Source organism: Anguilla rostrata, chromosome 16 (genome assembly GCF_018555375.3).
Source record: "Anguilla rostrata isolate EN2019 chromosome 16, ASM1855537v3, whole genome shotgun sequence".
In the NCBI taxonomy this organism is placed as follows: Eukaryota; Metazoa; Chordata; class Actinopteri; order Anguilliformes; family Anguillidae; genus Anguilla; species Anguilla rostrata.
The window spans coordinates 22,428,479-22,442,779 of NC_057948.1; the positions used below are offsets into that span (position 1 = coordinate 22,428,479).

At 46.7% G+C, this 14,301-nt stretch overlaps 1 protein-coding gene across 1 annotated transcript in view; it reads right to left on the reverse strand.

Moving 5' to 3' along the window:
• The window catches only part of LOC135242743 (USP6 N-terminal-like protein), a 37,453-nt gene that overhangs the window by 12,623 nt on the left and 10,529 nt on the right, over window positions 1-14,301 (reverse strand). The window contains exons 2-4 of the mRNA XM_064313979.1: window positions 6,217-6,290; window positions 2,246-2,331; window positions 1,417-1,456 (exon numbers count right to left, since the gene is read on the reverse strand). Coding sequence (XP_064170049.1) covers window positions 1,417-1,456; window positions 2,246-2,331; window positions 6,217-6,282 — 192 coding nt within the window. The 5' untranslated portion in view covers window positions 6,283-6,290. The remainder of the gene's footprint in view (window positions 1-1,416; window positions 1,457-2,245; window positions 2,332-6,216; window positions 6,291-14,301) is intronic.

Consider the following 14,301-nt stretch of genomic DNA (forward strand, 5'->3'; position numbering starts at 1 on the left):
CGCAGGTGAATTTGGTTAAAAGGAAAATTCGGGGCAAGCGCAACCACTGGGCTTTTTATTTATTAGGAGCCGAGTTAATGCTAAGTGTTGTTTTTGAACTCGTTTGCCTGTCTACTCTGCCAGAAACAAAACTTTCACTCGTGCTTGCGCTTGTATGTACAGCATTAATGTTGTGTGTGCTTGTGACGTCAGGCACACTTGGCCACAGTAGAGTGCAAGGAAAACATTCACAAAATTTGACAGGCCTGATGTTTCTGTGCTTATTTCTGGCTAACCTTTTTGGTATTTACTACAGAATAATGAGAAGCAAAATGGAGATGGGGCTTGGCATTATTATCTTAATGTACCTTGCTGTAAAATGTAACTATGCAAGAAGTTTGCATATTTACATTTGTACTGTACCCCCACCCCCACATATAATGTATCATGTAACTGAATCATGGATACAGGGTTATGCCCTGTCCCGCTGCAGGAGGGGGGATTTGGCTCCGTCCCACAGCTGTTTCCGGAATGCAAGGCCGCCTCCTCGCTCCTGGAGCAAGGCTTGAAGGTCACCGCGGCAACTTCCTCCACCCTGACCTGAAAGACGGCTCTTCTCCTTAGCGTGTTTGTGCTTCTGTGCGTGTGGAAGGTGTGGCTACGCTGGCCTGCGTTATCGGTATACAGGAATCTGCATTGCAGCTCCCGTTTACACTCTAACCTGATACACACAACACATCTGCTTTCTGAATCATCTCATATATCATGTTGCTGGAGAGCCACGGGGTATGGTATCTGTTTGTTACTCAGCGCTCAGTAACTCAGCCCGGTCAGGTGAGGTGACCGTTACACCTTAATGTTCTCCACGCTGGTTTGCTGGTCTGAACATCTTGCGGAAGGAGATGAAAACAGACCGGAACACCCTGGACCTGCTCTCCACAGCCAGGGCTCAGCACCACCGATTTAGACCGGTATCACGTTTCTCCGAAGTCGTTGCGCACAGATTATCAGGCGCATAAATTTTCTCTCCCACGCAATTCGAAGGCCAGCTCAAAACAGGGTGTCACGTGACCGATGAACGCTTATTATGGCATGGTATCCATCAACAGAATGTTGCCGACAGAAGATGAAGTATGATGGAAAGTTCATGATTAATTTCTTTGCTGTCTTGGGCATTTGCGTGTGGGACCGCTACAACATTGAACCATGTTAGCCAAAACAGACCCATTCCCACTACAGTTGCCTGTAACCAGTGGAGTCTTACTGCTGAAGGGCTGTTGAACAGAATGGTTCCAACAGAAAAAGAAAGATCCCTACTCAGATGATTGTGTGAGTGATGACCTGTGCTTTTTTGGCATTAGCCATGTATTGCCCTCACTTAGGAAATTGTCTAACCTGTCTCTCAAGCACATAATTGTAAATATCTTCTGCACATACCTTTTCCTCAAGAGCATTGGGAGTCGGCAGTTCCTCTTCACTGCAAGGAGCAACAAAACAGGCGGTTAATTACGGCAACAGCCTCGCCGAAGCCAATGCTTTATAACCAATCGCTTAAACTGAAGGAGGGCAGCGTCAAATGAGACTCAGACAAACTGAGCACCGGAGACGCGGTTGTAAAAGGAGGAGGGGTGTGTCAAATACAGCACACTTCCGTCAACAGCCCCACGAGAATGTGAGCGATGCCCAAGCCGTAGCTTACCGCTGCACCGGTGAGCACCGCTCTCAGACGGCACGGCAAGAGATTCCTGCCGTCTCTCAGGAACTAACCGTCTGGATTTCAAGACTTTTAAAATGAAAATAAAGCCCTGTTCCAACCTATCAGTGCAGTCAGGATAAGAGCTGTTTCAGTATTAGAACGTTACTAATACTAAGAATACATAATAGGGTGCACACCAAAATGATGGGCAATTTAAGCAATGTTTTCCCATAACTCAGTAGTTCACATTTAACAGCTTTTCCTCAGAAAGCATGAAACCATCTTGCTTTCTGATGATTTTCTTTCATCTGAACAGGCCTTAAGATTGCCTCCACAAGGCTTTACCAATTCAAGTCTATTATTTTATTTTTTTAAAACTAAAATCAAACTTTTTCTTTTTGCAAAGGACAGGAAAAACAAAACGAAATCAAAAACAAATTTCTCAGAATTTCTATCATCAGACAGAAATGGCTGAGCCAATTAAAGACCATAATTCCAGGATGCGTTCCAGCTCCAGGCATGAATCCCATTCAGGCTCATGTCAGCTAAAGGAGGGATGGTGTGACTCACTGCAGAAAGCCGAAGCGATCTGTGAACTTGTAGATAGTGTAGTCCGGGTCTTCCCAGGGGTCGATGTCTACGCCCTCATCCCGGCCCTGAAACCAATGAAACAGTGCTTATTTAAATAAATAATATCAACAATACATAAATAAATAAATAAATAAATAAATAAATAAATAAATAAAGACAAATATCCAGAAAATGTAGCCATTTTCAGGAGAAGTGCAAGCATTCACATTCCGCAATGTAAAACGCCATTACACAGTTCTTGTTAGTGCTCTTCACGTTGCAGTGACATCACACGAATGCAGCGTGTGAAGTTTTCCATTTTGAAAGCCGTGGCTTTGGGAGCGGAGGACCAAAGCCTCAGTCATGAAAGCACTGCTGCTGGGGCGCTCTGCTGCCCTTCTATAAACGCTCAGTAAGAACAGCCTTCCTGCACGTCCGCCTGCACGTCTGCTGGCCTCATCTGCGCAGCCAGTGCAGGCAGAAAAGAGTCTACAGGTGTGACCGTTCCAGGTGACCCTCATCCCACAGAAAACAACACCGACATGCATTTTAAGAGCTTGATATTTACAAAGGTCATTTGCATTAAGAGTCTTGCCCAAGCAGTCAGCAGTGCCCTGCCTGTAAGTCAAATCTACAGTAAATCATTGTTCCCTTATGAAAGGGATTTTTTAATTTCTTCGCATTTTATCTAAGAATATGTCAGCAGCAAAAATTCCAGGATGCAGGATAATTAGCCTCTAGCCAAATGTACAGCTCTCACTCATCTCACTAAAAGGCCCTGATGATGGATACCTGATCTCTTTTAATGGATACCCGTTGTGTTTTCAGACTACAGGGATGATAACAGCAGGACACAGACTGATAAGACTGTGCCCTGATTGGACAAAATTTTACTCCAGCCCCCCTCCCACAGTACAAGAATTACAGCAGAGTGTATAGTTGTACAGGGCCTACGGTGCCACCATAGCCACACTTAATCAACAGATGTCTCCTGCATTTACTCTGCGCACGTCAGTGAGGAAATCTTCCCTTTGGGTTGCGAAATTCACAAACGGCTTCCACCACAAATGTCACACGTGCAGGTGATGTAAATTATTCAGCGGGCGAGAGATTCAAAGCTCCTCTCTAAAATGTCACCGGGCGGTTGGTTCAAAATTGCCAGTTTGAAGACCTAGCTCTCACAGCTGATTGTCCTGCCGCAGAACCTTCCATCTGTCTGTCTGTCTGTCTGTCTGTCTGTCCAATTTCGATAGACGATACAAGCAGAGAGAAACAGGACTTTTTGTGGCATGTAGCGTTTCAGTCTCCCTGCAGTGAAGTGAATGATTCCTCACTGCAAAAGGCCAGAGGGGGGTGCAATCGGAGGCGCTGAGTGGATCTGCCCAATACCGTTAAAAATAGCCGGATTTCGGAAGCCATTAAGGAGAAGAGAGGACGGGGGGAGATATAATTATGCGTTATGAAACAGACATGAGAAGCCACAGGCGGAGGGGACAGGGAGGGTGCTGCCGCCACGTCACCGGTGACACACAGGGGGCGCTCAACATGTACAAAGCAATGAAAATTACTTTGAGTACTACAGTATGTACTGAACCCCTGAGTGAGACTTCATCAAAAAATGTAGGGGTCTACAAAAGACTGTTAGACATGAAAAATTAAACTGTGATTGATCAAAAGCCAGGCCTGGTAGCCAATCGCAGCTGGCAGGCAGAGGTTGACCTGGCAACCTGCAAGGCACTTTAATTGGCCAATTTGTGAGGGGTAACCTTCCACAAGTGGCGATACAACAGGGTTAACCTGATCGCTATGTTTGTAGTGCTGGTCTGACCCCCCCACGCATCTCTCCCCAACCACGAGGGCCTAAATTTAGCCTCCTCCCCTGGCCTCCCAGCTGCTGCCCTCCGTTCTCAAGCTGTTCTCTGTCCCCTCTTGTGATCAAGTGCCCCTGGCAGTTCAGGGGCAGCTGCTGACGTAGACCACCAGCAGTGCTGATTGGCTCCCGACGGTACCGGACTGGCAGGCCGGGCGACGGACGCTGGCGCCGCTCCACGCATCACCACCGGCAGTAGCGGACCGCGCGGAACAATCCGCCGCTTTCCACCCCTCCCCCAAAAAGAAGCAGCCAGCATGCAGCCGCGATCCTGTCCCTCTCCCACGAGCCACACAATCTGCGCCTGTTTTATTCCAAGAGCCGGCTCCACAGGCACATTACCATGCCAGCAGCCGTTCGTGCACGAGCTGCTGCACAAACGCCAGTGTGTCAGCGTGTGCTCCGCACATACACTCACACTTTCAATACTCCACAGGAAAAAATGACTATTTAGGGTGGGGTTTTTATGCAAAAAAGCACATTCTGGTATCAGTCCATGTTGCAAGACAAGAGTGATGCAAACGTTCTCATGCCGCAGCAGTACATCCTGCTGCAGTGTGTGTGATATAATCTTATCGCAGGAATGACTTGATCTGTCTGTGAAGTGTAGACTCTACAGTGCAGGGTGGGACCCAGCTGGCACAGCACACCCATGCTTCAGCATGCCCACAACACACAATGAGTCCTGTTCTGTCTCAAACCCTACACCTGGGGTTCCCAAACCTTTCACCTCAGTCCCCCTGAAATATCCCACCTCCACCTCATTAAAATGCATTACCTTTTGTACTTTGTACATTTTCATCACACTACAGGCTGCAGTGTGACAGAAGCAATGAAAGTCTCAATTGTCATGGATCTGCATAAGATGTAACTATTTACGTAGTACAACATGAACGGCTAATAATTACAATGATCACAACATTGCATTATCATTCCCGGAAAGTCTGAAACATTACCTTTTCTAAATGAAAGTCGCAACACTGCAGGTTTTACCTGAAAGTGTGCAACATCTAATTTACCGACTATGGAAATATTAAGCAGAAAAGGAAAGTGTTTTTCAATTCTCCTGAGGAGCCCATAGGGGAGTCCACCCCAGACCTAATTTGGGAACCCCTGCTCTAAGCTATGACTGGTATACGAGAGGCGGGACCGCCAAGGACACGCTTCTCCACGTATGTGCACATGCCACAGCTCCACTAGCATGCAGGCAGACACGTATGTACACACGAGAGATTTCCCTTTCGCTGCCCTCTTAGAGCGCTGATCACGTTTTTTAGTCACGCGATCAACAAGGGTCGCACTCCTCCTCCTGCATGGACAAATAACACACAGAACAGAGCACACAACAGGTGACAAGCCTGCTGACAGAGAAAGCACAGTTTAAAGTCAATGAAGACCCACCATACCCTTACCCAGGCTGATCCTGCATTAATACACACAGTAAAATTTTCAGCTGGCACAGGGCCCAATACTTCCAGGAGGATAAATAGGGGCAAGGCTCCAGAGTGCGACCAAAAATCTGTCAAGTGCGACTAAGACGAAGTGGGCCAGCTGAGGGGGATATTCTGTAAGGACCCAGGAGCAGGGCACACTTTTGTTTGAGTTATTTGAGTTTGATTTATTTGTTTGAGTTTGTCAAGCACTTTAAACATCAGCACTTTTTAAGTTTATTTTTTGAACAATTGAGGTTATTGTGATTTCTTGTTTGTGCTGAGATTTAAATAAAGAAAAAACATTTATCTGCACCTTCATTCCTGTTTACAATCATTTAAATAATGTATTAAGAAATTATCAATGTGTATGGGAACTGACAAAAAGGTAACGCTTAAAATGTATTATTGCGGCGCCAAAAGGCGCGGTGAAAAATTTTGGGTGCACCTAAATGAAAAAGTTAGGCGCACCAGTGCAACTAATGTAAAAAGTTAGTCTGGAGCCCTGAGGGGCATTCTGGGAAAGAGAGTTTTTGATGTCATTTCCCACCCACTATGCTTTCCTCAAGACAAAAATACTGTAGCTACATTGTGGCATTCCTTCATTTTAGTCACAGAACGCCCATCGCCCCTCATATGAAACCGTTTGAGCTGGGTACGGCTCTACTGACCTTATCATATTTTGAGATGATCTCAGCGCGTTCCTCAGCTATTAACGTATCAAAGTCTTTCTTCATGTCAAAATCTGAAAGAAGGAAGAAGGGGAAAAAAGAGACAGAAGGCATTAGTTGACATAGTGTATAAGAAGAACGAACAGGAAGGCCTGGGCAGTGGCGACCGCCTCCTGACGCTCATGGGAACAAGCCAAGCCACACCGCCTCTGAGGTCTCTCAGTCTGAGCAATGCCCCGCTCTGGGCACAAGCGCTGACATCACAAACCGCAGTGCGTGATGGGACCTCTGAGCTGTGCGCTGACCCACACAATTTGTAGAGAATTTGCAAAAACAAAATGCACATATGTGGAAAACACATTCACTGTTTGTTCAGCACTTTTCAAGCAGGTGAGCACAATGCATAAAAATGTGATTAAATCGTGCTAATAAAGGGCAAATTTGTTTGTTTGTTTTTTGTTATTTAGAGTCATGTCGGCATCTAAGGCCATTTCATGGCAAGCACGTGGTAATGATAATATTTCAATATATAGAAAGTAGAAATCGATCAACAGAAAACCAGAAAATTAAATAAAACCTATATAAGATGTTTCAAATGTACTTGTGATAATAGCTCTAAAATTCTTTCAGGGGAAATTAAAGGGCAAAACAACACAAACACAGGTAGCAGTGACAAATGAAGTCTAAGGAAGTAATGAGTGAAAACCAGTAAGTGCCACAGTACGGAGGGCAGAGGAACAGAACTGAGACAGACTGGCACTGAGGTGAAGTGCTTAGGGAACCAATCTTGAGACCAGATGGTTTCAGATGACTGCTGATTTAGTCTACCTCTGAAACAAGGGAGATGACCGGAACTGTTTGAGTAAATATCCAACTGTATAAATGGATAATATCTGAAATATACATATAAAAAGAGCTTTTTCTCAAGATTATTGGCTCCTGATAATCCAAATTTAATGCAATGGGGCTTACTAGGCCTGTAACCACTGGAGACTCAGATAGCATCTAGCAAACTCACAACAGAGAATGGCGCAACCTCCACAGTAGGGCAAACTACCGCTGGACCCGGAGGCAGATACTGATCTTCACTTCCTTTTCTCGTTTTTAAAAGTGGCGCTGGTCAGTGGGTTATCATTCTCCCATCAACTCAGGGGAAGTCAACATCTAGCCTGACCACAAGCAACATAAATAACAGAGGTGTAGGCCCAAGTTATTTATTTATGCACGCATTTATTTTTGCCTTGGACAGCTGATAAAGTTGAGGTATTAGTCAGAATCTGGCATCTTCCATCCTTCTGTGTGATGTCACATGGAAATGTGATCTTGCTCTGCTTCCTGGGAACGCAATGGAAAAGCGCTGGTCTTTCAGTGCTGAAAAGGCATCAGATATCTGCCTGCTGTGTTCCCACACTCCGCTCCTGTGCCCTGGCTTGTCCGAGCTCGCACTGCTAACACACGCACGGCTAGCACACGCTTAGCTAGTCCACCCAGGCCGCACCTGTGCGCGCGGCTACCACGCATCAGCCATCTCTGTGCACTCTCTGCTGCTCAGCTCATTCAGCTGTGACATGCTTTCACAAGCAGAGGAGCAGGGGTGCTTGGGAGCGGGGGTGCGGCTCCTGGTATGAGGCGTGTTTATATTGTGGAGAACCTGTCCCCTCAGCACAGTGTGAAACAGAAACTTTAGCCCCCTGGGAACAGAGGGGCAGAGAGGCTTCAGCTGCCAGGTTTCGCTGCAGCCCCTCAAGCCCCCACTCTCACTACCCCCCACCCCCCCCAGCCATCAGCTGCCAGTGGGACACAAGCCACAACGACACAGCCCTTTCTTTCTATATCACTCCTTTCTCGTCCTTTATTCATTAATTCAATCACTCATCATCTGTTCATCAGTCCCAATGTTGACAGACTTCCTTATTTCATCTGGAGGAACTTACAGTGCATTTCAAGACACTGATCGGTGGCCCAGGTCACCTTGGTGATACTGTTGTTTCTAGTTTACTGTAGTTGCTTATTTCTGGCCTCCATAAAGGAGTTTGGCTGCACTTGTTCGTTCATTAAGAGCCAGGTTGGAGCTCATGAGGGGCGGAGCAGCAGCTGGTTTTTTGCATCTTAAAATTCAGCCTGAAACCTGAATGTAGAAAACGCATAACCTCAGAGTAATGTAAGCCTAACCAACCCGACACTCAGTTTTCCCAAATTCCAGCGACTTGCACTGCTAACAAACCAATGGTCAGTCGCTGCTGATGAATCGTGATCTCATGTAGGTGTGGTTCCCATTGGCTGTGATGATTCAAGTCAAACCAGAAAAAGGAACATGAATCTGCCTACAAACTGGTAAACCAATCAGACAGCGGGTAACAGGTCTCATGCCCTGGGGGTTACATTACATTACATTACATTACATTACATTATAGGCATTTAGCAGACGCTCTTATCCAGAGCGACGTACAACAAGTGCATAGGTTTCATGATGTAGAGGCGCAAAAGAAACACTAGAGTGAAGTAAGGATCGTAGTGCCAGAAGTGACCACATCGATCAGGACTCCAACCCTGTAGAGTAAGCTTGTTCAGCAAGCAAGAATCCTACCAAGTACAAACTAGCACTGGAATCAGACCTAATCATACAAAAACAATCCTGCCAGATACACTAACATAATCAAATTATCCTAGCTAGGTACAGTGAGCTGAACTATAGGCTAGGGAGGGGTGGGGAGAGGTGCAGCCTGAAGAGATGAGTCTTCAGTCTGCGTTTGAAAGTGGTGAGATTCTCTGCTGTTCTGACCGTCACGGGGAGGTCATTCCACCAGCGAGGGGCCAGGACAGACAGCAGACGGGAGCGGGAGGTGCCAAGCGTCCAGAGGTGGCAGAACGGAGAGGTCTGGCTGGTGTGTAGGGTCTGATGATCCTCTGGTTGAGACAGAGGCTGGCCGGTCTGCTCTGTTTCAGCTCTCTGGCCAGCGGCCCAGCTGTCCCCACGCGCGGTGCGGGCCCGGCAGTGCCGGCGCGGCAGGGCGAGGCGCTCTCCAGACGGCCGCATCGCGCCACACAGCCCCGCCATTCAGCGCCGCGCGTCAGGCGGCGGGCCGGCACAAAGGCCCACTTGTCCCACAGGCCCTGGTTCCACAGGTTCCACAGATGCTCCACAGGAATGCGACCCCTTGTGCTTTCCATGACAACTGGAGCCCTTTCTCTCTCCCTCTCTCTCGCTCTGGACAACAAACTGAACTTCTGTGCAAACAAATGTTTAACTTCCCTGTTCAATTCACTCTTTACTCTCTCGGCTAGACTCTTGGAGGGCTGCAGGATTTACTTTCCACGTCTCTGGGCCAGATACACAGGAGGGAGGGTGGGGTATGAAAAGGGAGTGTTCTGCGGTTTTCAGGAGTGTTTTGTCACAGAGGACAGAGCTGAGAGGAGTATTCCTCTGTCTTATATTAAAGTCCACTTTAATTATTCAGTTCATGGTGGGGAGGAAAAAACACACACAGTAATGAAGGCACATCAACATTCAGCAGACTGCAACTTTGAAGCGAGAACAAAAGGAGAAATCAATGTCCAAAAACGTTTTTCTGCTTTTTTCTTAAAGCACTAAATGATCCAAAAAAGGAGGCTACTTACCCTGAAAATAAAGGCCCATTTAGACCGGCTGCTGATTGGTTGAAAAAGTAGCCAGTACCTGACACCGGTTTTTGGTGCAGGCGACGGGTGCAATTAACAGTTTTTACTGGAAGTGTTCCGGAACACACCGCCATGGTACTGAGGTCAGCTTCCCCTCAGCCTGCCCGTAACGCTGTTTATAAGATCGCGCACACTCAGAGAAAAACACTGCCGCTCCCCACATACAAGCTTCCCTCACATAACGCCCTTTCGTGCTCTGGAGAGATTTGAGATTTATTCGCCGGCGAGTCAAAGGGTCATGCGGCAGAGGTCACATCCCAGACCTTTCTGGAGAGGACAGAGTCAGCAACTTAGATGATGAAAAACGGTCTGGGATAATTTCACTAGTCACAGAGGTCAGGTGAGAATAGCCTTTTGTGTTCATTGTGAGTCACACTGCTGAGAGAGCCTCCCTATTGATCTCTGTCCTGTGTGGCAGGACCTGAGCTCTATGAAACAGGAAACTTCCTACCTCTTTACTTTATGTGGGGATAATGATGTGACTAAGTGAGTCTGCTAAGAGAGAAGAGTGAGTCTGCTAAGAGAGACTGCTAAGAGAGAAGAAGAAATGAATCATGCCCGGTGTGGGTTTAAGCACACCACAATATCACCCCACGGCTGCATATTTCCAACACATCTCACCTCTGAGACAAAAATATTCATCCAGAAATGAGATGGGGGAAGAACACAGAGGGGGAGGGGGAGGAGAGAGAGACAGAGAGAGTGAGTTAGGTCACCACTAAACCTGCATGGGCGATGCATTCCGGAAGAGCAAAATGACAACACCTCCTGTGTGCGGTCCTCCAGTTCGTGCTGATGTGGTGAAGTTTTTGAATATGAACAGGGAGGGCGAACTACGCACCCCTCCAACACTGAAACCAATATCCGTCTTCCATTTACCGAAAGTGACGCCACAAGGGGGACAGCGGAGGTAAGAGAGGAAAAAGGTTTACCAGTGCTGAACAGATAAAAAATTAGGACCCAATTCTTCTGAGGAAAATTACACCTATGTAGTTTTGTTTGGGGAAGGCACATCTCCCCCCAGCTACAGAATCAGCTACAGATGTAGGTCAACTCCTCATTTGCCAGTAAAATGTAAAAACATTCCTGCAGACCCTTGAGAATTTTCCGCAAAACATGTTACCAACCTAAATGTACAATCTCATGACAGAAGAATTTTGTCTTGAGTAACGGGGAAGAGAGATGTTTCTTTCAGAATTGCCAATAATCTGCAATAAAATAACCCCTGATCTAAAGGGAGAAATTATTTCAAAGTGTAAGTATTTGACCCAGGTCTGTTCAACAGAAAGGCCTGGAGCACCAGACATGGCAAATACTCTCAGCTTCCTCCTCCCTTTTTCTCAAAATCATGTTCAATGTCAGACAGCCTGTATCTGGGGGGAGATTTGGCAGATTCTTGCAAGAGTCCTGACCTCTAAGATAGCGGTTTCAGAAAATTTTCTGGACTAGAAGAGAGCAGGAGACACAATCACGATGTTATCTCTGTGGGTCCTGTATGTGTACGCACGCACACACGCATACACATACATACACACGCATGTGCAAATACACACGCACATAAACATAAAATTCTGTTTTGAACCCTAAGAAGGAGTAGCATATACTGTGCTCTTATTTGGAACACAGACTGTCCCAGCTCTAAGGCTACACTTCCTGTGAGGGGTCAGCAATAGCCAGGCCTGCATCGCTGAGGTCCTCTGACGGAAAGTTCAGTTTCGGGAGGGGGGGGTGGGGGGGTGGCAGGTCTGTTGCTGTGCCAGGTGGTCAGCGCCTCATGGCTCAGGATGCCAAGTAGCCTACATCTGACTGCAGGAGGCTGGAGGGCTGGGGTTACATGTCGATGGGTGGGGTTTGACGTCCAACGCCACCCAACAACACGTGCAATCAGTTAAAAACTATTCTGCCTTTCAGAGCTCTGGGTTGGTCAAGGGGGTAAGATGTCAAAGGGTGGGGTTTGAAGCCCCGCCTTCCTGTAGCCTGCAGTCAAACAGGTCTCCGGGAGAGAGGAGCAAAAACGCCCGCTGACCAGATGAGGCCAGACAAACATGGCAGGGCTTCCACGGCTGGCTCTGGGTCTGGAGCCCACCTCAGATGGGAAGAGGCCCCAAATCAGTTCCAGATCACGAGCCGGGCCTGCGGCTGACGCAATCACACCCTAAGCAGGGGATGTTAACGAGGGTCACCAGGAAGCACGTGGTGGGCGCCGGGCAGGAGGCCTGATTGATGGCAGGCGACAGCTCCGACACCCGCCACTCGGCAGGCCTCTTCATCCGACCCACACTGACACGCTTGTTCTCTCCCTCTCAGTCTCTCACTCTCTCTGCCCGGCCCTCTCACTCTCTCCCTCCAACCCCCTCCCTCTCTCTCTCTCTCTCCCTCGTTCTGTCTCTCCCACTCTCGTTCTCTCTGCACCCCACCCCTTTTTTTGAAGGAAAAAAAAAACCCAGCTCAGTCCAAGGCCCTGTGGTTCCATATGGAAACCATCAGCACTGCAGAGCTCAGCTTCAACCAGCAAAGCAGAAAAGCAGAAAGACAGGAGCAAGCATGCGCCGAGGCGAACGTTCAGTCTAATCCCAGAGTGCCAGATAATGCACTGAATTTCAAACATAAGGCATAAAATCACATTTTTGCATGCCAACGGTGATAAGCTAATGCTTCATACATTGAAAAAGGAGCAACACAATCAGTCTGTTGCTAAATGCAAGTTCAAATGGGCAAAAAATGACACAATCAGAATAAAATAGAGACACCAATCAAGGATATGCCTAACTTCAGTCGTGAAAAATCCCTCATGATTTCCTGACTAGAGAGAAAACCATAGAGAAAAAAATCAGAAGAAAAAAATGTTTTGAGGGGTAGGCCTAAATAGTTCAGGACACCCCACAACCTTGTTGAGGCTTCCCCAAAGGGCCCAAATACAACTAGCCTCTCTCTAAGGACAGGACACGTGTTCCACATCCCTGGAACAGAAGCCTACAATGGTCTGGTCATCCAGCATTAGATTCACACTCAAAGGCTTTCAGCAGATGCTCTTATGTAGAGCAATGTGCACATACCAGTGTAAAATGTAATATAAAACCAGTAATATAGCTGGATATTAGCTGAAGCTATCCAGGTTAATAAGCACCTTCCTTAAAGGGGAATTGCACTTTATAGGCTAACACTTCTGGGCTCATTTTCACACCTACCCGGAGTTTTGTGTGCATACCAGACGGTTTTTAGGTTGCTTGCTTCAATATTTAGATATTTGTAGATTTTTGATTCCCATGTGAGCAAACTCCCCCCCCCCCCAATAGAAGCCCATTCAACGCCAAACTCCACTTTAGACTCACTCTAAACACATGTCCCTGCTTCTCATGACTGATATTGTCCTTCTAATGAATTTTGTTTTTTCCAGCGTGTGATGCTACACCAAAAAAGTCACTGACATGGCCTACAGCCACTGCTGTGTTAGGTTAAGTAGGAAAATATAGCCTAGCTCACACCGTGCTAAAAACACGCATGTGATTAGTCAGACAGTCTACCTGTGTATGAGGAGCACAAAGAATCAGGAATATATAGTCTAGAACAGACCAGATCGCCAGGTTCCTTAGACCACTAAAGTCGTGACTTCAGAATGATGCATTGGAATTCTTCTGGCTCCTTTTATTTTTCGGCAATGATGAAAATGAATGGGACTTTTGGATACCATTTGAAATGAATTTTCTCTTTAAAATGAGTGAAATGATGAAAGCAGACATTACACAGAGCAGCTGTTCCATGAGGTTACAACATACTGAAATTTTTAAAAATATTTTGCTAACAACATAATGCAGAAGTCACGTTTCCTCATCCCATCCTCTCTCCTGCATAATGGAGCACTTGTTCTGATACAGCAGGGCAGGCTAATGGTGCTTCAATATCACTGAAATCACTTCATTAGTTGTGGAAGCCAAAATCGAGATCGGGATTCATTTACTGATTGTGCAGCCCTAATAAAAAGTGCAGTATAAACAATTAATACACGGTCAGACAGTGCCAGTTCAATTAGTGTATTTGACTTACAGATGACATCAGAGATTAAGGTCGGTGTCTTCCTGGAGGATAACAACAGTTATGAGGCTACCATGAGACCACAGGCATTTGACACTGAAATGGACCATCATTCTGAGTGGAAAGGAGGGAACCCTCAAAATAAAAAGCTAAATTTCCCCAAAGTCATTTCAAAACCGCACGACTGGCCAGGAACACAACGGGCACAAAATATGAAAGCAGCAGTCGGTGACTTGGCAGCGAGTGTTACAGAAAGTCCCTAGTAACATGCTGTCATAAACGCGCTGTCGCAATCTGAGACACAGGAAGGAAGGCTAACAAACAGTCATGCGGCTTCAATGGACAGCAAGTCCTTCAGGGCCCAGAGAAAGGCTT